We start from the raw sequence: 23,725 nt of genomic DNA, 5'->3' as shown, positions 1-23,725 counted from the left end.
GCCACCCAGGCGCCCCTGGATTTTTTTTAAGTTTATTTTATTTTTTTATTTTGAGAGAGAGAGCAAGCAGGGGAGGGGCAGAGAGAGAGAGGGAGACGGGATCTCAAGCACACTGTCGGCACAGAGTCCGATGACTTGGGCCTGAACTCCTGACCTGAGCCAAAGTCAAGAGTCAGACGCTTAACAGACTGAGCCAGCCACCCAGGCATCCCTAAACTATGTTCTGGATTTTAAAAATGCATCCACGGGCTGAATAAGCCCATAGACCACTAGTGTAGGACCTTACCTCTGTTGTGGACCAGAGAATGAACTAACTTATTTGTCTATTTATTTCAGGTCTGTCTTCCTTCAAAACCTAGAACCTTGGTTTCATGCACCAATGCGGTTACCGACACCCACTTTGCATATGCAAAGCCTTTGCATATAAAGCAATGGGGGGGGGGTTGGTTCTTTGTATTTACCAGCCCTAGTAATGTTGTAGTCTTTGTCTTCAAGTGAGGATTAAGAGAGCACGAATATAAAACACCATCGGTCAATTCCGTTTTCAATGTTCCACGACAGGACCTTTCATCGGCTTGTTTATTAACACCTGTGGGTGTCGCCGGACCGCAATAATTGGAGGGCTGGTGAACTCCCTCGGCTGGGTATTGAGTGCCTATGCAGCAAACGTGCATTATCTCTTTATCACCTTTGGAGTGACAGCTGGTAAGCACAGTGATCTTTTTTAAACTCGATTTTAAATGTATCTGTTGGGCATTTTGGCAATGAATAGTTACGGAGAAAAGAGACCGGTTGAAATATTGTGTCCTTCTGTCTCCTCCCCCCCCCACCCCACCGTATACGCCAGGAAACACTTTTTAATATATTAAATATGCCTTGAGTGTGGAAAAACAACCTAATGAGCGCACTTGGCCTTCCTATTAGAATCTCATTAAATTTCCCGTGATTGGTTCTAAGTTGCCAGTCTTCTTTCTTATGAGGAATAGGAAAGGGAAGGTGATAATACAATTCAAAATAATTCACATAGGTGAACAGACCAAATATGGAGAGAATTGATAACATACTCTCAATAACTGCAGAATGGAGCATGAATCATCGGATAATTATTTTCTCCTTCCGCCCCTTTCAAATGAGTGAAATTAGCAACAAAATCCACAGATATGTAGAGACTCTGAGAAGCAAGTCCAGAGCAGAGAGTGTCACTGCCCAGTGAATAGGTAAGAATTGGCCACTAGGCAACGTGGTTTGCATATCCGTTCTGCAAAACACATTCCCTGCCGTAATTTCCTTTATCAACAGGTAGCAGAACTCGCAACAGATGAGTGGTTTCTTGTACAATTCTATTGCAGTAAACCAGAGCTAGCCTGACTTTCCTTTTTGAGTACAGAGCTTCAATCCCGATAAATGACACCTTGATGACAGTGTTGGAAGAAGAGTTACACATTAGAGTTTGGAAGTTTTGCGCTTTTTTTTCCCCCACTTATTATCTGTGTGACTTTGGGCAAATCACTTAACCTGCTTACGCCTCAGTTTACTTATCCGCTAAATGGGATAAGGAAGAGTGATGGGTTTACAGGATTATTGAAATGATTGAGATAATCTGTAGAAAGCACTTGGCACAGCATTTGCCACAAAATAGAGTCCTCAGTAGGTGTTAGCTCATGTGTAATTGTTGTATAGAATGCAACATCTTTATTATAGTATAAGCGTAAGTGCCTGCTTTATGATAGCAGGAGACCTGAACACAAAAACCTACCCTCCAAATAAGTTGGCAGGCTGGTTCTCTGTCAGTTACATCAATCCGCATAAAGCATTTCTGTGTCCTTCCAAGCATAGTTTGAAAACCACTGATCTGAAGGACTTGGTAACAGCTCTTCAAGAACAACTTAAGATGTTTTCCCTGAGAAGTTTAGCAACTTTCCCCCAAACGGTCCAATGAATAGAGCCAGCACTGGGATTCTGATACTATAGGTGAGGAAATAAACACTCCTGCTGAGATCAAGGAGCCACACTGGGGTCTCCGGGCAGACATATGGGGCCCCTGTAACTTGATGTGCTGGTATTTGGCTATACAGACTAGGACTTGATCCTAAAAACTGAGACTTGAGTTCTCATCATTCAGAGATTTCCAGGATTAGGTTCTTTGTTTAAATGAACTTTATTTCTTGCAGTTAATTGCTTTTTGACCTTCGAATAATATTGTTTCCACATTCATTCATTTCCTTCTTCATTCACTTACATATTCAACAAATATTTCTGGGTCTAAAGAAGTAGAAGGAAAATCAGGAGGCTAATGAAAGGAAAGTGTATCTTGAGCACTCTATGGCTCCCACTTTTTATACAGGAAACACCCAAAGAAAGTCCCTGAAAATAAATGTATCCACCTCACCCACAAATACATATCTAACTATACTTAACTAGAAAATCCTGCTAAATCAGTTAGCTTATATATATATATATATATACACGCAAAACCCTGGGCTGTCATTACAATTTATGTTCGCTATCCTTCTTCATTCCAAAAAGTATTTGAGACAGATTTCTTTGTATCTCTCTCTTTTTCTGAACACCTAAACAATTAAAACCATGTGGGAATATCCTACTAGGCAGAAAAATAATGTCTGTCCGAGCAACCTTATTCAGCAGGGGGAGTCTGGACACATGTCTTCAGTTTACCAGTGCTCCATTTTCTTAGGTCTGTCCCCTGAAGACACGTTTTCCCCCATGCACACTGACCCAGGACCACAGGATTTTCTCTCCCCTTCTGGGCCTCTTTCCTCTACCCTGTTGGTAGGGCTGTAGCCCCTCCTCTGAACTTGAGTGTGCTAGAGAATTGTTCCAGGGCCCTGCCCAGGTCTGAACATTAGCAGGGCCTTGCTTGACCCTTGGGCTTGAGCCACATATCCCTGTCCTGGGTAAGGCCTGTCCTATAAGCTTATGGAATACCCCTGCCCATTACCGATGGCAAAGCCACCTTAGGAAAGGGGAGGATGCTGTTAACGGCATGGATAACATAACAGGGAAATAGATATTTGCAACGTTGGGCCTGGAGGTTTTTTTCCCTCACACATGAGATTGTCTATTAGGTACACCGAGTTAGAATTAGGGCTTATGCTTAGGTACTTCGGTTCTCTTCCTATTAATCATTTGATTCTGCTGGTGTTTAGAAATCCATAACCACATTAAATTTAGGATGCTAGCTATTGTCAGAAACAAATCCATTTAAAAAAAAAATTAAACTTGCTTTGTGCTCTCAGCAAAATCCAGACTATGACAAATTTCACAGGACAAATGACCCAGTTCTCTCAACAAATAAATTTCAAGGAAAAACCAGAGAAATTTCAAGAGGCTTAAAATTCATGCCAACAAATAGCACTGTGTGGGCCTTATTTGGACCCTGGTTAGATAAACAAGTTTTTAAAGAAAATGTAGTCATTTCTGAGACAATTAGAAATTCAAACCCTTTCTGGATATGTCATGACAGCAAGAAATTCTTCATTTTGGGGCTGCCTGGGTGGCTCAGTCTGTTGAGCGTCCGACTTTGGCTCAGGTCATGGTCTCACGGCTCATGAGTTTGAGCCCCTCTGTGCTGACAGCTCGGAGCCTGGAGCCTGCTTCCGGTTCTGTGTCTCCCTCTCTCTCTGCCCCTCCCCCACTTGCATTGTCTCTTTCTCAAAAATAAACATTAAAAAAAGAAAAAAAGAAAAAAAGAAATTCTTCATTTTTTTTTTCAGATTAAGCTGGTTAAAGAATTCTTCTATTTAGAGATTTATTCTAAAATATTTGCACACAAAATGATATATGCAGGATTTGCTTTACAGTCAGGGGGAGGAGGAATTGTGTTTATGGACTATTGGATATTTTTCTCTGCCTCTTTGAATGTTAGGATATGACAGATTCTGGGTGTTTTGTTTTTGGACTTAAACGTCATAAAGATTAATCTAGAGTTTAGTTCAAAATTAAGGATAGCCATTTTCTTCCTGCCCATTTCTCACATAATGCAAATTATTATTACCCTCATGGAGGCTTGCAAGGGGGCTTGGGGACCTGTTCCTACTTCTGGGAATCAGTTGGAAGCTAGCTTAATTGTTCTTTTTTTTTTTTTTAAGTTTATTTATTTATTTTTGAGAGAGAGAGAGAGCATGAGCAGGGGAGGGGCAGAGAGAGAGTCCCAAGCAGGCTCCGTGCTGTCAGCACAGAGCCTGACATGGAGCTCTCTCCCACGAACTGTGAGATCAGGACCTGAGCCAAGATCAAGACACTCGACCGACTGAGCCACCCACGCACCCCAGCTTGATTGTTTTTAAAACAAGGGTGTCCACCTGAAGACCGTTGAAGATCATTGCCTTCTGACAGTTCCTATAAATATCACTGCTCTCAGGTAAATAAAGGGGGCAGGTGGCTTCTTGAGGCTGGTTTTAGAAAGTCAGGCTGAAGCAGGGGTGCCTGGGTGGCTCAGTCGGTTGAGCATCTGACCCTTGATTTGGGCTCAGGTCGTGATCCCGGGGTCGTGGGATTGAGCCCCACGTCAAGCCCTGCTCCGAGCGGGGAGGCCGCTTGAGAATCTCCCTCTCTCTCTCTGCCCCTCCCCGGCTCACTCTTTCTCTTTCTCCCTCAAAAAAAAAAAAAAAAAAAGTGGGGGGGGGAGGAAACACCACAGCTAATTTCCAGGTTATTGTGAAACCCAAATCAAATAAAGCCTATAAAGCAACTGGCCCACTGTTGGCTCTCAGTTAATGGTAGTTCGTATTGTATTTGCGTACATGACTGCTCTGGTCTTAAGTTCAGGTAATTCTGAAACTATTAGACGACGCTGAACTAAGGAGGCTTCAGCTCTGGGGAGCGACATCGGCCAAAGTCTCTTTCGTACTATCATGCCGCCATTCTCCTGTCAGGACGTCTTAAGCATTATGGCGCATTAGCCCCATATATGGCGCCCCATGGTCATTGAAGTGGCTTTTATGGTTTCCACTGTACCTATAAGTTAAGAATGCGAACCACGACCTCCTGGGCAGCATTTTGTTTCATTTCATTTCATTTTTTAAAATCAAATTCACTTTTTAGAGCCGTTTTAGGTTTTATAGCAAGAGCGAGGAGAAAGCCCAGTTCTCTTATCCCCCCTCCCCCAACACACACAGTCTCCCCCACCAGCATTTTAATTTGGTCAATGGAAACACAAACTGTTCCAGTTTTCTGAGAAAGATAGCAGTAAAAATCAGAGATACAAGTAAGTATTCTGTGGTTCTCACATCCAGTAGCTGGGTGTATTTATGGGTACATCCCTTTTATTCTTCCTATACATTTGTGAACAAATGGACCCATTTCTGAGGCTTCTCCAAATTGCCTGGAATTGCTCCGTGGCCGCTGGTACATAAATACTTTCCCGGGTACTTAGTACAATTAGCGCTGACAGCAGGGCCCTTGGCATCCATTTATTTGTTCAGTCACCCATCTTTTCATGCCTGCATCCGTTCAGATCTTCTGATGTGAGCATGCTGGCTTACTTCATTATTGGAGTAAGCTGTGCTGCAAAGCCTCATAGGGAAATGAGGGACTAGAAACTTCCACGGATGACCCGCTCCGGGCTTACCCACTGAGCTTCTTTGTTACGAACATTATTCTTTCTTTGTGTAAAAAAAATAGCATAGAGGGGCGCCCGGGTGCCTCAGTCGGTTAAGCGCCTGACTTTGGCTCAGGTCGTGATCTCACAGTTTGTGAGTTCGAGCCCCGTGTCGGGCTCTGTGCTGACAGCTTGGAGCCTGGAGCCTGCTTCGGATTCTGTGTCTCCCTCTCTCTCTGCCCCTCCCCCGCTCACACTCTGTCTCTGTCTCTCTCAAAAATAAACATTAAAAAAAAAGAAAAAAGTAAAACCGAATAGTATAGAGACTATGATAATGAAATGCTGCAAGGTCTGGAGACGGTCACTTACGTGGCGCTGTGTGCTTTTTCTCCCCGTCCAACCCGCGCAGGCTTTGGAAGTGGGATGGCCTACCTGCCGGCTGTGGTCATGGTGGGAAGGTACTTTCAGAAGAGACGCGCCCTTGCCCAGGGCCTCAGCACCACCGGGACGGGGTTTGGCACCTTCCTCATGACGGTTTTGCTCAAGTACCTGTGCGCGGAGTACGGTTGGCGGAACGCGATGTTCATCCAAGGCGCTGTGTCCTTGAACTTGTGTGTTTGCGGGGCGCTCATGAGGCCCCTCTCTCCTGGGAAGGAGCTCGAGGACCGTGGAGGGAAGGATCCACAGGTGGTCCCGGCTCAGTCCCCTGGATCCAAGTCAAGCGGACAGTTGGACGGAGCAGAAGAGAAGGGTGGCGGGCCCAGGAACGAGGAGACCCTCGGGGACCTCCCCGCCCAGGCGGGCCAAGAGAAGGCAGGGCACGGCCAGAACATGGGCGCCTTTCGGGTCCTGAAGACGGCGAGCCAGCTGACCAGGAGAGTCAAGAAGGGCTTCCGAGCCTGGTACTCGGGCTATTTTGGAGCAGCCTCGCTCTTCACTAATCGGATGTTTGTCGCCTTCGTATTCTGGGCTCTGTTTGCCTACAGCAGCTTTGTCATCCCCTTCATCCACCTCCCAGAAATAGTCAATTTGTATAATTTATCCAAGCAAAACGATGTTTTCCCTCTGACCTCAATTATAGCAATAGTGCATATCTTTGCAAAAGTGATCCTGGGCGTTGTGGCCGACTTACCTTGCATCAGCGTTTGGAATGTCTTCCTGATGGCCAACTTCACCCTCGTCCTCAGTATTTTCATCCTGCCGCTGGTGCACACGTACGCCGGCCTGGCGGTCATCTGCGCCCTGATAGGGTTTTCCAGTGGTTATTTCTCCCTGATGCCCGTAGTGACTGAAGACTTGGTTGGGATCGAGCACCTGGCCAACGCCTACGGCATCATCATCTGTGCCAATGGCATTTCCGCGCTGCTCGGGCCACCGTTTGCAGGTAAACCATGAGAGGTTTTAAGAGCTTCGAGCACATGTAGAGAGCTGGGTGTGTTCTCATTTGCGTTTTGAAGTCCAAGAAAGAAGTTCCCGTTTGTGCACGTGCGTCTTTTTCTTCCCGTTCTGGGCCCCCCAGCTTCTCATTTGTAAACGTTAGCAAGGTTAACGGTCCTTCTTTCAGGTAGAATGAGATGAACTTTCGATCTGTATCCGCAAGATAAGCGGCCGGGCTAGTAAAGTAAGTGGGCAGTGGAATCGCACAGAAGCCCTACCCCATCTGGAGGAGGCAGCCTCCGCCCACCTCCAGCTGATCTCGGTCACCAAGAAGTTTGGAAAATTGTTGCCAGATCCTCTATCGTTAGTGTTGTTGCTGCTGCTGCTGCTGTTTCCAAAGGAAAACTAGGACTTGAGCTCTTAGGTGACGTTTCCAGATTTGTCTTAATTAAATTTAATAATTTTTTTTTTTGAGAGAGAGAGAGAGAGCATGAGCAGGGGAGAGGTGGGGAGAGAGAGAGAGAGAGAGAGAGAGAGAGAGAATCCCAAGCAGGCTCCGTGCCCACTGTGGAGCCCGACGCCAGGTTCCATCTCACAACCGTGAGACCATGACCTGAGTCGAAATCGAGAGTTGGACGCTTAACCAACAGAGCCACCCGCACACCCCTATGTTATTTTAATTGAAGTATCGTTGACACACAACATTATATTAGTTTCGGGTGTATAACGTAGCGGTTCCACAATTATGTACATTATGGACTGCTCATCATGGTAAGCGTCATTATCATGACATTTCCAGATGTTTAAGACACTGCGCGTAGGTCCCATGGGACACACCAAGGAGCTGGGTCTAGCCCGGTAGCAGTTTCTTGTCGCTGCTCTGATAACTGCCACGGACTTACAGGCTTAAAACATTACAGACTTATTACCTTATAGCTGTAGGGGTCAGAAGGCTAAATTGGATCCCAGCAGGCTACGGGCAAGGTGGCCGCAGAACCGCCTTCTTTCTGGAAGCTGCGTGGAGGCACCCATGTTTTCCCCCGTGGCAGCTTCTGGAGACTGCCTGCAGTTGTGGTTCTTAGCCCCTTCCTGCACCTTCTAAGCCGGCGACACAGCTTCTCATCTTCCTCTGATTCTGACTTTCCTGCTTCCTTCCTTCACTCGGGTTACGTCGGCTCTGCTGCACAGTCCAGGATAATCCCCGTCGCGAGATCCTTAACTCAATCCCATCTGCCAAGTCTCTTTTGCCACGTAAGGTAACATTCGCAGGTTCCAGGGACTAGGACGTGAGCAGCTGGGGAGACTTGGGGCATTCTGCCCACCAGAGGCCCAGAGGCCACCAGTTGACAACATCCGGGGCCAGCTCTCTCCCACGCGTTCACCTGAGGAACTTGCTTCCCGCAGTGGGCGTACCAGAAATCACGGGTACTCAGGAGTCCTAGGGCAGCCGGGGATCTCTCTGAACCTGTTGTTTGTGGAAAACGTATCAGCAGGTAGACTCAGCCCCCAAGAGGCCAGGTACCGGGCGAAGGTGACGAAGTCAACTCTGTCCAAAGATTGGAGGCAGGAGCCCACATAGTGTGGCAGGGGCTGGGGCCAGACATCAACACTTAGGTGCCACCTAGAGGTGGCTGACGGGGCTGCGAGGTCAGGGCCGGTAGCTGTCATCAAAGCTGCCAGAGCTTTTGTGCAGTGATTTCAAGTGACTTGGTAGAGCCTCCCCCGTTCGCGTGCCCCCACCCCCTGCTTGCCTGGCCCCTCCTGGCCCTTTATTCTCATATCCTCTGCAGGAATACCTCTACCAAAGAACCCCATGGCTGCAGGACAAAGCCCTCCCCGCCCTTTCCTTCCTAGTCTCTCTAGGGATCATACAGTCATATCCTATCCTCCGACCCCACTGGCAGAAGGCTTGTGTCAACACACTCATTTTTAAGTCCCCCACAGAATGTGAAATTCAAGAAATCATGGATTTTTGCCTATACAGCTGATAGCACTGGCTGGTAAAGGTTTAAGACCCAAGACTCAGTTTAGGAAACCTACCGGCTACACGGGGGGGGCTGCTCCCGTTCTCTGTCCATACACAGACATGCGGGTGCAGCATTTCTAGGTGACAGTGATTAACAGGCAGTGTAGCAAACCAAACTGGTAGCTGGAAAGCTAGAACTTGCTCAGGGATCTCATGCAGAATTTCCTCTCAGGGATGCAGTTGGCTGTAAGAGAGCACCCCACCAATGGTAGCTTAAACAGAGATTTAGTTGTGTCGCATAATCAGAAATCTGTAATTCAGAGATACTGGATGGTATAGGGACAGCGTCTCCAAGATCCTTCTGGCCTTTTCCTTATGCTAATTGCCTCATGGCCACACAATGACAGCTGCAGCTCCAGCCCCTACATCTTCATTTATAATGAGGAGGATGGGAAGAAAGGCTCAGTTTCAGCAGACTTCCATTTCCATCTGACCGGCCAGAACTGTGTCACACAGCCAGTCCAAGCTTCGAGGGAACTGTATTTTGCTTTCTAGCCTCTGTAGTAGAGGAAGGAAAGGAGAAAAGAATTGAGATTGGGGGTTGGATCAGGCAGCCAATGATACTTCCTAGAGATGTTAAACCGAAATATCCATTAAAGGGATGGGGATATTATCAGTGGCTCACCCACTCTCTTGTTGAAAGTTCTTCAGATGTATTGTATTTGGAAATGGAATCTGTCGTTGACGGTTCTTTTCATGATCCAGGTGTACTTTCTGCTTCTTTTTTTTTATTATTTAAACAAATTTTTTTTTTTACATTTATTTATTTTTGAGAGACAAGCGCAAGCAGGGTAGAGGCAGAGAGAGAGGGAGACACAGAATCTGAAACAGGCTCCAGGCTCCGAGCTGTCAGCCCAGAGCCCGACATGGGGCTCGAACCCACGAACCGTGAGATCATGGCCTGAGCCAAAGTCGGACGCTTAGCCGACTGAGCCACCCGGGTGCCCCACGTACTTTCTGCTTCTAATGGTCAGTCTGGGGTTATTTTTATACTGATCCGCCAGATTTCAATAGCAGCACCACAACACAGCGGTGACGTGTGGCACATGCAATTCATGATCAACGTTAACTAAAGCACCAAAGTTGGCCAGCATACTTTATCCCATTCTCATGGTCACGTCCTTCTCACTGATTTGCATTCTAGGGCACTTTTTGGAGTGGAAGAGAAAGAAATTAGAACCAGAGCAGAGAGTTATACCCAACCCTCAAATCATGTGTTATCTCTGCCTGCTTCAAGGTTCCCACCATGGATGGTAGAAACCGCTGCATTAATGGTTAAGAATCATCTATGAATGGATGTCAAAGGCTGCCCTGGGGACTGTAAAATCAATGTTCTGCTGTGCGTCTCTAGGCCACCAACTGAAGGGGATTTTCTTTCTTCATCTTGCACCAAACTCCTGCACTAAGGAATGCTGACAACATCATTGGCTAATTGCACTGTGTTTATTTAATCCATTGACTTTCCAGGCCAAGGAGCCAACATCGCAATGGGATGGAAGCCTAGTCTTTTGTGTATCATAGTTCAGAAGCGACTGGCAATATGAGTAACCAAATTACCACATGAAATTCTTGCTAGAAATTCAAGGTGGGCTAGAAATTATTACTTAGCTGGGTTTGCTACAGGAAAGATGATTGTTCACATTACTTTTTTCTCTTTTAGTGGGTTCAGAAATGAATATGTTTCCCATTTGTCAAAGTGATTTCTACTGTCATTAAAAAATCTGGTACCATTTAGTAGCAGGTTAGACGATCACACAGTTCCATTTAGGAGAAGAATATACAATAAGATACTGAACAGACATTTCAGCCCTGGCATTTAGCAACATGAACTTTTTGATCTAATTCATTTCTAGCATTGTTGAGCATTCAGTTCATCTCTTTGAAAGATGTAATAATAGTAGATACTTTTCTAGAAGTTTCCAATGTAAAATATAGCAAAACGTGGCCACCAGATTTGACTAAGAATCTGCACACACATACATCCTCTGTTTGCCTAAAATATAGCAATTAACAATGTTTTTCATCAAAAGCTGGGAACACCTATTTAATAAATAAGAAAAACATCTATCATTCCTCATTTGACAGACTCCAGTGAACAGTGAATGCAATTTAATAGGGAACCAGATTTTACCTGGAAGCTGCTGATTTGAATTGGTGGTTGAATCAAGGTTGCCAAAGATGCCAGTCTCCAAACCGAGGAACCGAGATCAGACCTGTAGGGAGAGGTGGTGAAGGATGAATGAGGTGGGCAGCTTGTCAGAAACATCATTTCTCTGCGGGGCGCCTGGGTGGCGCAGTCGGTTAAGCGTCCGACTTCAGCCAGGTCACGATCTCGCGGTCCGTGAGTTCGAGCCCCGCGTCAGGCTCTGGGCTGATGGCTCAGAGCCTGGAGCCTGTTTCCGATTCTGTGTCTCCCTCTTTCTCTGCCCCTCCCCCGTTCATGCTCTGTCTCTCTCTGTCCCAAAAATAAATAAACGTTGAAAAAAAAATTTTTTTTTTAAAAAAGAAACATTGTTTCTCTGAAGGGTTACGTCCCTGCGTGTTGAGGATCAAGGCACGTGGCAAAGCCCTGTCTCTCCTGACCTGCTTTGCATCTGATGCAGGGATGGCTTAAATTCAAAGTGGCAGAAAGGTTAAAACCAGCGCCAAAGAGAAACCGCAGGAACCAGGGTCATTTAAAAATAAATCCTAAAGGTTGGGGCTCCCAGGTGGCTCAGTGGGTTAAGTGTCCAACTCTTGATTTCAGCTCAGGCCGTGATCTTACAGTTCGTGGGTTCGAGCCCCTGCATCGGGCTTTGCGCTGACAGCGTGGAGCCTGCTTGGGATTCTCTCTCTCTCCCTCTTTCTCTCTGCCCCTCTGCTGCTTGCATGCATGTGCATGCGCTGGCGCTCTCTCTCTCTCTCTCAAAAGATAATTAAATAAATAAATAAGAAACTATAAAACCTTGAGTGTGGCTTGTGCTCGTGGTTAAGCTTGGGGCTACAGGGGAGGGAGAGGCCACATGACAGAGCCCTGGGAACTTATTTCAACCCCTTCAAACAAAAAAGTAAAGGAATAAATAGTCTGATCTGCATACAAATTGATTTTCCAATCAGTTAAGATCTTGTCCTGTTTCTGAGACCCATGTTCAGCAGCAGGGATGGGTCACCTCATTCCAGCTGTCAGGCATTGGTCATTCTTTCTACCCTGTCACTTGGTCATATGAAAGGCACAGATTTACCCATTGAAATGACATGGTCACCATTCATAGGGGATGAGTGGAGTATGGGAACTTCATTTATGTTTTACCGATTGTTTTTAACTGTAGCTTGTAGATGGTCCTGTCACATAATCCGTTTGTAGGGACAGGGCACCGTGTTATCTGCAAGCAGGCCCTTCATAGGTCACAGTGGCGCACAGGTGTCAGGCGGTAACACAGAGCCAAGTTGGGGGCGGTCTCGTTCGCCTGTCCGTGTCAGAGTCCCTTCTGATTCCGCCGGAAGTCACGTCTGTCTCTGGGGTATATGTTCAATCTTCCCTTGTTCCTCTTGTCTCGGATCAGAAATTAAGAAAACCTGAGAGCATTTTACTAAGCTACATCTCAAGAGCCCGGTATTTTCTTCTTTCGTGTGTTTCTATCAAAGAACAAACTCAAAAAAGTTGGTTAACTTGTGAAGTATATCGGGAGCCCACCGCTTTTGAGCGGTTACAATATGTCAATGTTTCTTGCTGTCAAGTGTTTGCTTTTCCTTATGACTACCTTGACTCACCCGGTCGCATTAATTATGCAGGAGATACAATGAATGAAAAGATAAAGACAAGAGCCCAGGAAGTCAGAAGCACTGCTTGACATATTGAACAGTTGCTTTTGTGTAGCTATTTGTGGGTGGGAGAAGGTTTAGTTGCGTTTATGCGTTCATTTGCCAGATAGTTTTGAAAAGATAGCTTTGAAAGGTGGTCACGAAGTACTCCCTTTCATCATTAAGTCATTTCTATCTTCCTTATGTCTTTGCTAATGTACGTGTGCATCTGAAAAAAAAGTGAATGTTCAAAATTTACGTTTTTACCATAAATGAAATTCTTGTGGATGGTTTAATCCTCTTAGCTTGCATGGTTTGCATGTCATGGGACCATGACATGTGACTGATTCTTAGATTTAATCACTGGGGTGTAACTGTGTTTCATAGTTTCTGAGACCTTTTTTTTTTCCTTCCACATTTTAACATTTCTGAAATTGGAATACATTTTACAAAGCCCTGGGACACTGGGTCATATTTCAACTGACAAGGATATTTCTTTCTTATTGCTACATAAGATAATGATGCATCATGCAATTCATGGTGTCTTAGAATCCATGAACTATAATAGAATTTTACAGAGTGCCCAGTATGATGAGCGTATGAAAGCTTTAGATTATAATATTAAAGTATGATTTCTTAAAAACTGAAAATCTAGGGGCGCCTGGGTGGCGTAGTCGGTTAAGCGTCCGACTTCAGCCAGGTCACGATCTCGCGGCCCGGGAGTTCGAGCCCCGCATCAGGCTCTGGGCTGATGGCTCGGAGCCTGAAGCCTGTTTCCGATTCTGTGTCTCCCTCTCTCTCTGCCCCTCCCCCATTCATGCTCTGTCTCTCTCTGTCCCAAAAATAAATAAAAACGTTGGAAAAAAAAATTAAAAAAAAAAAACTGAAAATCTAGTCAGCATTGAAGGCTATCTCCTTGGCAATTTCAAGTTATATATATATATGTATATATATTATATAACTATATGTTATATATATATGTTATATATATATGTTATATATTATATAACTATATATTATATAACATATAGTTATATAATATATATATTAAAGTTTTATAGCTGTAAGTATGAATGTATAAAACATGGAAACTTGTATTCTTTTTTTTTTTTTAATTTTTTTTTCAACGTTTATTTATTTATTTTTTTGGGACAGAGAGAGACAGAGCATGAACGGGGGAGGGGCAGAGAGAGAGGGAGACACAGAATGGGAAACAGGCTCCAGGCTCTGAGCCATCAGCCCAGAGCCTGACGCGGGGCTTGAACTCACGGACCGTGAGATCGTGACCTGGCTGAAGTCGGACGCTTAACCGACTGCGCCACCCAGGCACCCGGAAACTTGTATTCTTTATAGAATAGATATTTACTCTCAAACACTCCACAGTGAATGAAGGGTCAAATGTCTCAGCCTTTTTTGGTATACACCAGAAACTCCTTCAGAAGGGTTTTGAAAGTTTGAGAAAAGATTGGTGGTTATATTTGTGAAAAAAAGAAAATCATTGGGTTCACTTTTCAACTGCTGGCTTTGTGCCAGCCTGAGAGACCCTGAGAGCTGCACATCACATCCTCCCAGTGGCTCCCAGTCAGCCAGCCACTGTTTCCAGGACTTGAGTACTTTGTAAGGTGCCCTAGCAGCTTAGAGAAAAATGCCTGCTGTTCCCAGGCACCGAGAACTCCGGCTTGTGTAGCCTGGGCTTAAAAATAGCTAAATGAAGGGCACCTGGGTGACTCAGTCGGTTAAGTGTCCGATTTCTGCTTGGGTCATGATTTCACGGCTTGTGGGTTCGAGCCCCACGTCGGGCTCTGTGCTGACAGCTCAGAGCCTGGAACCTGCTTCAGATTCTGTGTCTCCCTCTTTCTCTGCCCCTCTCCTGTTCATGCTCTGTCTCTCTCTCTCTCTCAAAAAAAAACATTCAAAAAAAAAAACCTTTAAAAAATGGCTAAATGAAATGTTTGGGGTATTACATGACCTATAACTAAATCCTTATAGAAATATTTATAGGAGCAGTAATTGTGCTCTTGACTTTCATCAGCTATGTTACACTGAATATATTCTTTTTTTGGTTTTGCAGGTTGGATCTATGACATCACAGAAAAATACGATTTTTCCTTCTATATATGTGGCTTACTCTACATGGTAGGAATACTCTTTTTACTCATTCAACCGTGTATTCAAATTATCGAACAATCCAGAAAAAAATACATGGATGGCTCACATGTTTAGTGTCATGTTATGTTTCCCGTAAGATTTCTTTGTGGTACCCACACCTACCTCACATGATTGCTGTGAGGAGCCTGTGACATTGTGGGGAAGGGCTTTGGATGGTAACGGGCACTGTCATTTGTAAATGCCATGGTCGTGACTTCGTTCGAAAGCAGCACTGCCTTTCCGTTTGGGGAGAAGCAATGCTGGGAGGTATTAAAGCCTGCATGTGTCTTAGAGAAGACAATGTCCTTCGAAGACACCCTACTAAATAGTCGGTAGAAATGCCCTTACAAAAACTATTCTCTCTCATCATCCCCTGGGACTAAGGTTTTAGCTACAGCTTTTGAAACAAACACGGGGAACAAAATCTTTTCAACTCAACTACTCTTTGTAAGGTGGAAATTAACCAAATGCTTTTGGAAAGCTTACAGAGGACTGGGTTTCAAGCACAAGAGTATAACTAGGTTTCAGAACTTGTTACAGGGAGCTGTTGATCTACTAGTGAAAAGCAGGCTCTAATTTCAAAAGTAATACCTTTAGTACAATCAGAGAAACACAGTTTATATTTTTATGAAAGAATCCTGCAGCTGGGGAGTACGGTTTCTAAACCTTCCTCTAAGAAAATCATCTGCCGTCAATCCTGATTCAATATCTAGCTATAAACTGAACCTTAAGACAAAACGTAGATAAATAATAATGATTTCCTTAGTGAGAGGTCGTATTTGTCACACAAACATTGAATCAAGGGCTATGATTCAAGCACTTTTATTCATATCATTGGCCTCTTCGTTTTGGGGGCATGATCTGGGGTTTATAAAAAAATTTTTTTCTGGATTTCTCCCACCCAATAAATCAAGCAGAGAAGTAATTGCTGGCCGGTATCTAAAGCTGGCAGTTAATCATTTTTAAGGTGTGTTACTAATCCAGAACGTGAGACTATCAAATTGTGAGGTTCATAAACAGAATTCCCTTAGTCTAGATGTCTGTGCACCTGACAATGGAGTAGCGCTAACCAGTAGCCCTTCTCCAGAGTCTCTTGTTAGGGAGACAGTTCATTTGCCTGAGCTCGTCGAGGTTCCAAAAATAGTTCTCTTGACTGATTTCGTGCACAAAAGATAACTGTGGTCCATGACATCAAATAATGCTCTTCCTTTATCTGAGATGTTTATTTTTCTAAGCCAGAACAGTTTTCGGACTACAGAATGTTCTTCCCAGATTTTGAAATTTCTGGCCACCTTACTTGTTTACACATATTTTAGAACCGTGTAAATTTCTACTTACAATTCGCTCCTCACACACGTAAAAATCCTTTAATATCATTGCCCAATGTCTTGGGTCAAATTTATCTAAAGTGAGCACAGACCATTCTGTTATCCTTGGTAATTAGAAGCAGGGACAGTACTAACAATTGGAATCACAGAATGTTACCCCAAGCTTCGTTTTAGCCAATAGTTTCAGGTTTTCCTCCACCAAACGCTTCAGAGCTGTTGACAAGGGATTACGGGGACAAATTTCCTTTTTGTTTTGTCTCCATTATTTCCTGTTCCGATGTCTCGTGGGAGGAGTTGTGTGATTAAAGGGACCACCAAAATCACAATAATAATAAAAGGCAGCTAATGGAAAGGAGAAACAAAAGCATAGTTAGTATGCACACTCAATATTACCTCTAATGACTCAAGAATCGCCTGTAAATTGTTATAGATAATAAATTGCATGCATACTTCATTTGGTTCAACACAACGACCCATTTGTTACCATTACAGCTTTGGCTGCTGTTTAAGAATCCAGCTGTCTATTTTGATAAAGGTATTCTTAAATCCTGAGGCAATGCTCTCTCTATATGTATTTACCGTAATATCAGATAACTAGATTGAGAAAAAAAAAAAACAAAACGTGTTTTAAAACTGACTACAAGCCTTCCATTACCTTCATGTTCAGACAACACCAAATTAACAAGAGGCGGTGTTCAGTATTTTGAATGGTGCTATAGACCATGCATTTTGATGTTCACACTGCTGGCTGTGCATCACAAACATGAACTTTTTATCCACTTCCCCGGCTTTCATTACACCCAAGTTAGACCCGCTGAGGTGCAGTTCATACAGCTGTTCGTTGACTTTCTGCATTTGTGGAAGGGTGATTTCTACCAAATCAGAAGTTCCCATTTTACAAAAACAGTAAAACCTGCTTGCAGCGTTCATGTGGACAACAGAGTAAAAGAGAATGCTATGAAGAATTACAGCAAACATATTAACACTTCCTGTTTAAACTATGTTACTATTCACAGTTGACAATATTATAAATGATTCATTGTATATTTATACCACCTGCTTTATAGTGTTCCCCTCCACACACACATATCCAAGCGACTTTTATTTACATAAGATGAAATAAATTTTGTCCTCTTTAAAGACGGTCATTGTGTTTTTATGTAAAATCTCTATTGTCTTGGCTTTAGCGGGGTAAAGTCCTAAAATGTAACTGATGATCATCTGTTTGGTTCTTTCCCCTGGAACAGTTTTTTCTCTAGATGTGGTCATAGAACCACCTGGAGAGAATCACGTAAGGTGGTCGGTCGTTAGAAATGCCAAGCCCATGGGGTGCCTGGGTGGCTCAGTTGGTTGAGCGTCTGACTTCGGCTCACGTCATGATCTCGCGGTCTGTGAGTTCGAGCCCCACGTCGGGCTCTGTGCTGACAGCTCAGAGCCTGGAGCCTGCTTCTGAATCTGTGTCTCCCTCTCTTTCTCTGCCCCTCCCTCGCTTATGCTCTCTCTCTGTGCAAAGAATAAATAAAACATTAAAAAAAAAAGAAAGAAATGCCAAGCACAGCTATTAAATCTGAAATGTATATGCCTTTTAATCTAGCAATTGCATTTCTAAAAACTTTTCCTACAAATGAACAAAAACTTTTGAGTTGTTGTTTGTTATAGAAAAGACTGGAAACAATTTGAATGTCCATCAATAGGGAACTGTAAAATAAAGTGTGGTATTTATGCAACTATTTTTTTTAAAAAGCCCCATCTATAAAATTAGAAAACCTTATGCAAGATATATTGCTAACGGAAAAAGACAAGATAAAATATGTTTAATGTGCTCCCAATTATGTTTTTGTTAATACCAAATAAACATTATTCATATGGCTTGTATATGTATATATTTCTGGAAGGAAATGTAAGAAAACACCAACAGAGGTCAGCTCTGAGGAGGGAGGTTTGGGAACCGGAATGGGTATGACTTTGTTCCTCATGCACATAATGCTGTCTCAATTTAAAACTTGTATCCAAAATTATTTTTATTTATTTTATTTTAGAGAGCAAGCCGAGAGAGAGAGAGCGCGTGGGGAGATGTGCAGAGGGAGAGACAGAGAATCTTAAGCTTCACACTCAGTCCCATGAATCTGGGATCATGACCTGAGCCCAAATAAAGAGTTGGATGCTTAATCGACTGAGCACCCGGGGGGCGGGGGGGGGGGGGTTGGCGCTCAAAATTATTTCAAATGCAGATTCCTGGATTTTCTTTGAATCTAATGAATTAGAATCTTGTGGGATGAGGCCAATAAACCTACCTTTTATTTATTTTTTATAATGTATTTATTTATTTTCATGTTTATTTCTTTTGAGAGAGAGAGCAGCAGCAGAGGGGCAAAGAGAAAGAGAGAAAAAGAATCCCAATTAGGGCTCCATGCTGTCAGTGAAGAGCCCGACGTGGGACTCAAACTCTCGAATCATGGGATCATGACCTGAGCCGAAGTCGGACAGTTAACCGACAGCCATGCAAGCCCCCAAAACCTGACTTTTAGATAAGCTTACCAGCTGATTATTATGCACGCTGAAATTGGAGACCCACTCTCACAGTATTTAAGATCAAAACCTTCTAGGGGCACCTGGGTGGCTCAGTCGGTTAAGCATCCGACTTCGGCTCAGGTCATGATCTCACGGTCCGTGAGTTCGAGCCCCACGTCAGGCTCTGTGCTGACAGCTCAGAGCCTAGAGTCTGTTTCAGATTCTGTGACTCCCTCTCCCTCTGCCCCTCCCCCTGTTCATGCTCTGTTTCTCTGTCTCAAAAATAAATAAACGTTTAAAAAAATTTTTTTTAATTAAAAAAAAGATCAAAACCTTCTAATCAATTTCATACACTTGTCCTGACTCTCACATTGATTATTTCCTTTTATACAACATTCTGGTCAATCACTATCTTTGGAGCACTCATACTGTGTAATATTTTAATTCTACTAAGTCTTTCTGTTTCCATGGTTCTCTTCCAATCAAGAAATGTAAACTAGGCTTTTATAAGAACAAGACAGGCGGATGTAAACCTCCTGCCCTTGAGTGGCCTGTGTGTAGAAGGAAGTTGCTGTTGCAAAGCACTGAATGTCCCAGTGTTATCACAAAGCTGGGGGAAATTGGATTCATGACCTGTTTAAATGAAACTGTAACTGATAATAAAGATACAGAGGTTCAATAAAGCTAAGTGTATCTACTTGGTCAAGTGAAAGATACAGACTACAAGTGCTGGACTTAACAATCCTCAAACTCTTGGGTCTCAGGGCCCCCTGGCACTCCTAAAAACAAATCAACGCCCAAAGATCCTTTGGGGGGGTTGGTATGTCTTACTGATATTTACCATGTTAGAAATGAAAAGTGAGACATTTTTGAAAATATGCCTATATTACTTCATTTTGGAATAACAATAAGAAGCCTACTATGTTAATGTAAATAACACATTTTTATGGAAAGTGACCATATTTTCCCCTCTAATTTTTTTTAGTAGGAATAGTGGCATTGTAATGGCGTCTGGGTGGCTTGGTTGAGCATCTGACTTCAGCTCAAGTCGTAATCTCATGGTTCGTGGGTTGGAGCCCTGCATCAGGCTTGCTGATGTCAGTGTGGAGCCCGCTTCGGATTCTCTGTCCCCCTCTCCCCCTGTCCCTCCCCCACTCACACTCTCTCTAAAAATAAAAAAGAATAGTGGCATTCTTTTACATTTTTGTGAATCTCTTTAATATCTGGCTTCATAGAAGACAGCTGGATTCTCATATTTGCTCCTGCATTTGATCTGTCGTGGTATGTGGTTTTCAATGACATACATACATGAAGAAAGTTCAGCCTTCTACCAATATGTAGTTGGGAAGGGGAGGAGTATTTAATAGTCTCTTCAGATAATTGTAGATTCTTTTTGAATACCATGCCAAAACTCAACAAGTGGTATTTCTTTTTTTTTTTTTTTCCAACGTTTTTATTTATTTTTGGGACAAAGAGAGACAGAGCATGAACGGGGGAGGGGCAGAGAGAGAGGGAGACGCAGAATCCGAAACAGGCTCCAGGCTCCGAGCCATCAGCCCAGAGCCCGACGCGGGGCTCGAACTCACGGACCGCGAGATCGTGACCTGGCTGAAGTCGGACGCTTAACCGACTGCGCCACCCAGGCGCCCCTCATACAATATGTTTAAAACTCACATGATCATTGTGTCATCCCATTTATATGAAATATCCAGAATAGGCAAAAATCTATAAAGACAGAAAGCATATTAACGGTCGCCTGAGGCTGGAAGGAAAGGGGTGTGTGGAGGGAGTGCCAGCGGGCACGGCTAATAGAGTATCTTTTCGGAGTGACGAAAACGTTCTGGAATTAGCTGATTGCTGCATAATTTTGCAAATATATAAAAACCACTGAATTATACACTTTAACAGGGTAAGTTTTATGGTAGGTAAATTCTATCTCAATTGGCAAGTGGACAAGCTCATGGAGGTTGATATAAATTATCCGAAATTCTAATTTCCTTTCGAAAGCTTCAATATCATCATTGGCAACAAATACTGCACTTATTTTCCTTGAAGGGACAGCCTCACTTTTCAATAATGTGTCTGCCAAATGTAAACACTGTATTTCATGGAAAAGGCAGTAAGTTCAGCTTGCAGCTTAGGTACAGACGTGCTTTTCCCCAAGACAACCACTGGACTTCGATTTCCAGCAGCTGTTCTTTGTGTATACCTTCCCATTTTGTCACACAGAATATTAAAAAGATGAGGGGCGCCTGGGTGGCGCAGTCGGTTAAGCGTCCGACTTCAGCCAGGTCACGATCTCGCATTCCGGGAGTTCGAGCCCCGAGTCAGGCTCTGGGCTGATGGCTCGGAGCCTGGAGCCTGTTTCCGATTCTGTCTCCCTCTCTCTCTGCCCCTCCCCCGTTCATGCTCTGTCTCTCTCTGTCCCCCCCAAAAAATAAATAAACGTTGAAAAAAAAATTTAAAAAGATGTGGACTCAGGGTAAGGACTTAATAAATAACAGATAATAATTTTTACTACTTCATCAAAGATATCGGTAAGTGAATCTGCCCATTATTCGACTGCAAGCACCTGGCAGTGGGAAATACAGTGGCTTCCAGCACATTCTGTCGTCACTCCTTTGACTTGTGCTAAGGCACTGGCCGCTGACCCACCATCGCTTTTGCACAGTCAGTGCAAGCATCAACACAGTTGCTCCGGGATCAGCCACGAGAGTGAATAAAGCTGTTCAATATTTTGAATGTTGTAGCGCCATCTGAGTTTCTTTACAAGAATTCACATCAAAGAACATCTCAGGGGCCCCTGGGTGGCTCAGTTGGTTGAATGTCCGATTCTTGATTTTGGGCTCAGGTCGTGATCCCAGGGTCACGGGATCAAGCCCTGTGTCGGGTTCCATGCTGAGTGTGGAGCCTGCTTGGGATTCTTTCTATATACCTCTGCCTCTCTCCCTTGCTTTCAGGCTCTCTCTTAAATAAAATAAAATAAAATAAAATAAAATAAAATAAAATAAAATAAAGGAAAAGAAGAGAAAAGAAAAGAAAAGAAAAGAAAAGAAAAGAAAAGAAAAGAAGACCTTGAACTAGTTGGTGTTGATACTGGATGAATACAAGCAAAATGGTGAGCCCGGCCACTTCTATTCATTTGTCCACGTGTAAGACAAAAGTCCAATTCTGCACAGAAGATACTAACTCAGCCTTCATGTGTGCAGCTAAATCTCTAATTTGACAAGCTACCGTATCATTAGAAAGTGGCATTGCTGTGGTTCCTTTTGCTGACTCTCCATCCAGAAGGCATCCAGCAGCGTCAGCTGCATGGGGCGTCTGTGCTGTCTCCAGACGGCTCAGCACAGTCACTTCCCCGCGCGGGGCTTCAATGGCTTTTGCGTTTCGCGTCTGAAAGGCTGTAATGATCAATTTTTGGCTTTTAATGAACTCATCACATCTACATTTAAAATATTCAGTTTGCTTTTCTTTAAACTCTACGTTATTATTCTCAAAATGGTGCTGCAACTTTAAGAGGCCCCGAGAAGGTAAAATTGTAACATCATAAAGCCAAGGAAAAAGATAAATCTTGAGAAATATTTTGTTTCGTATTTACACTCTTTTTAAGCAGATTCCAGTATTTCATCTTTTTCAGCATCTTTAGGTTTGGATGGTGCAGCTGTGGGCTAAGAAAGCAAGCTTTCTAATCTCCCTTTTTTAAAGCTAATGATCCAGCCTTGAATATAAGAAAAGTATAAGTAAATTTAAAAATCTTAGAATAAAATGCTATTAAATTCTAAAATCATGAGTTTTACAAAAGTTTAAAACTTATAAACCATTTGGAAGGATATTTTTAAATTACATTGTAAAATGAGACGACAAAGCATACCTACCTCTTGCTGTGTTTCCACATAGGAGAACTTCAGGATATCAAAATGATTTATTCGATAATAATGAGATTACCTAAATTACAAGAGGTACCACAAAATTTGCTAGCAAGAGCAGAGTGGAAGTCCTGAGAACAAACTGAGGCAGCCTCTGACAACTGAACCTATGTATATCCTAAATCTACGGCCTAAGAAGATTCTAGAAAACACAAAAATCTACATGCATACATTCCACTAGCCCTCAGAGCGCTAACATCATGACAGGTTAAGTAGCCTCTGAAAAATTCCACTGTTCACTTGTGAAAGAATGAGTGGAAAAGTCAAATAATGTCTTAAGATCATCGTGAAAATATATTTGATCTCACAGACTGCCAAAAGGGTAGGAGGGACCCCCCCGAGGGTCCCAGCACTGCACTTTGAGAACTGCGCTGTTAGAGGAATCTGAAGGACAGGGTCATTGGAAGTTGAAGTGGCCTCGGAGGCCAGGTATGATTAAGTTAGGGGCTGGCAGTGTGACAGGAGCAAGGAGAGACCCAAGTGAGCAAAACCACAGGCTCGGGAAAGCCCAGGAGAAGTTCAGGTTCAACAGGCACCTGAAGTAATCAGGATTAGGGCTGTGACCAGGCTGAGAAAGTAGGCGAGCATTGTACAAGACTTTTGACAGACACGCTAAGAAAAGAAGCTGTCAAGTTCACACTGCTAAGCCCAACCTCTGCAAAGTGGGAGACAAGGTTGACGGTCAGACAGTGCGTCTCAAGTGTCCTCATGGAAGCACGTGTCCAGTAAGGACAGGATGGAGCAGAGAATACCGCCCCGCCCCCTGGCACACACACACCCAGGGTGCATATCGGAATCTCCAAGGAAAGGGTTTCAAACTATTACCCTCCAACCCTCTGTATCCCCCTCCACTGCCATCACCGAGCAAGCACCATGAGGACAGGGGCCCTGGTTTGTCTTCTTCAAGCCGTTCCCAAGCCCTTGGCACAGTGTCTCCAACTGGGCACAAAGCAGAAGTCTGCGAAGCACCTGGTGAAAGCCCTCTTGGTGAGCTGTGTTTGGTGTTGGTGAGCTGGAGCACCAGCAGTCTCTCTCTCGTGCAGCATCACACCACACAGGCTTGGAACAG

At 43.8% G+C, this 23,725-nt stretch overlaps 1 protein-coding gene across 1 annotated transcript in view; it reads left to right on the top strand.

Moving 5' to 3' along the window:
- The window catches only part of SLC16A14 (solute carrier family 16 member 14), a 34,474-nt gene extending 16,386 nt beyond the window's left edge, over positions 1–18,088 (top strand). The window contains exons 3-5 of the mRNA XM_023259789.2: positions 562–705; positions 5,970–6,944; positions 14,815–18,088. Of these exons, the coding sequence (XP_023115557.2) occupies positions 562–705; positions 5,970–6,944; positions 14,815–14,966 (1,271 nt within the window). The 3' untranslated portion in view covers positions 14,967–18,088. The remainder of the gene's footprint in view (positions 1–561; positions 706–5,969; positions 6,945–14,814) is intronic.
- The last annotated feature ends 5,637 nt before the right edge of the window (positions 18,089–23,725 follow it).

Source organism: Felis catus, chromosome C1 (genome assembly GCF_018350175.1).
Source record: "Felis catus isolate Fca126 chromosome C1, F.catus_Fca126_mat1.0, whole genome shotgun sequence".
NCBI classification, from domain to species: Eukaryota; Metazoa; Chordata; class Mammalia; order Carnivora; family Felidae; genus Felis; species Felis catus.
Note: the sequence above shows the minus strand (reverse complement) of the source record. Positions and strands in the feature narration are given on the sequence as shown.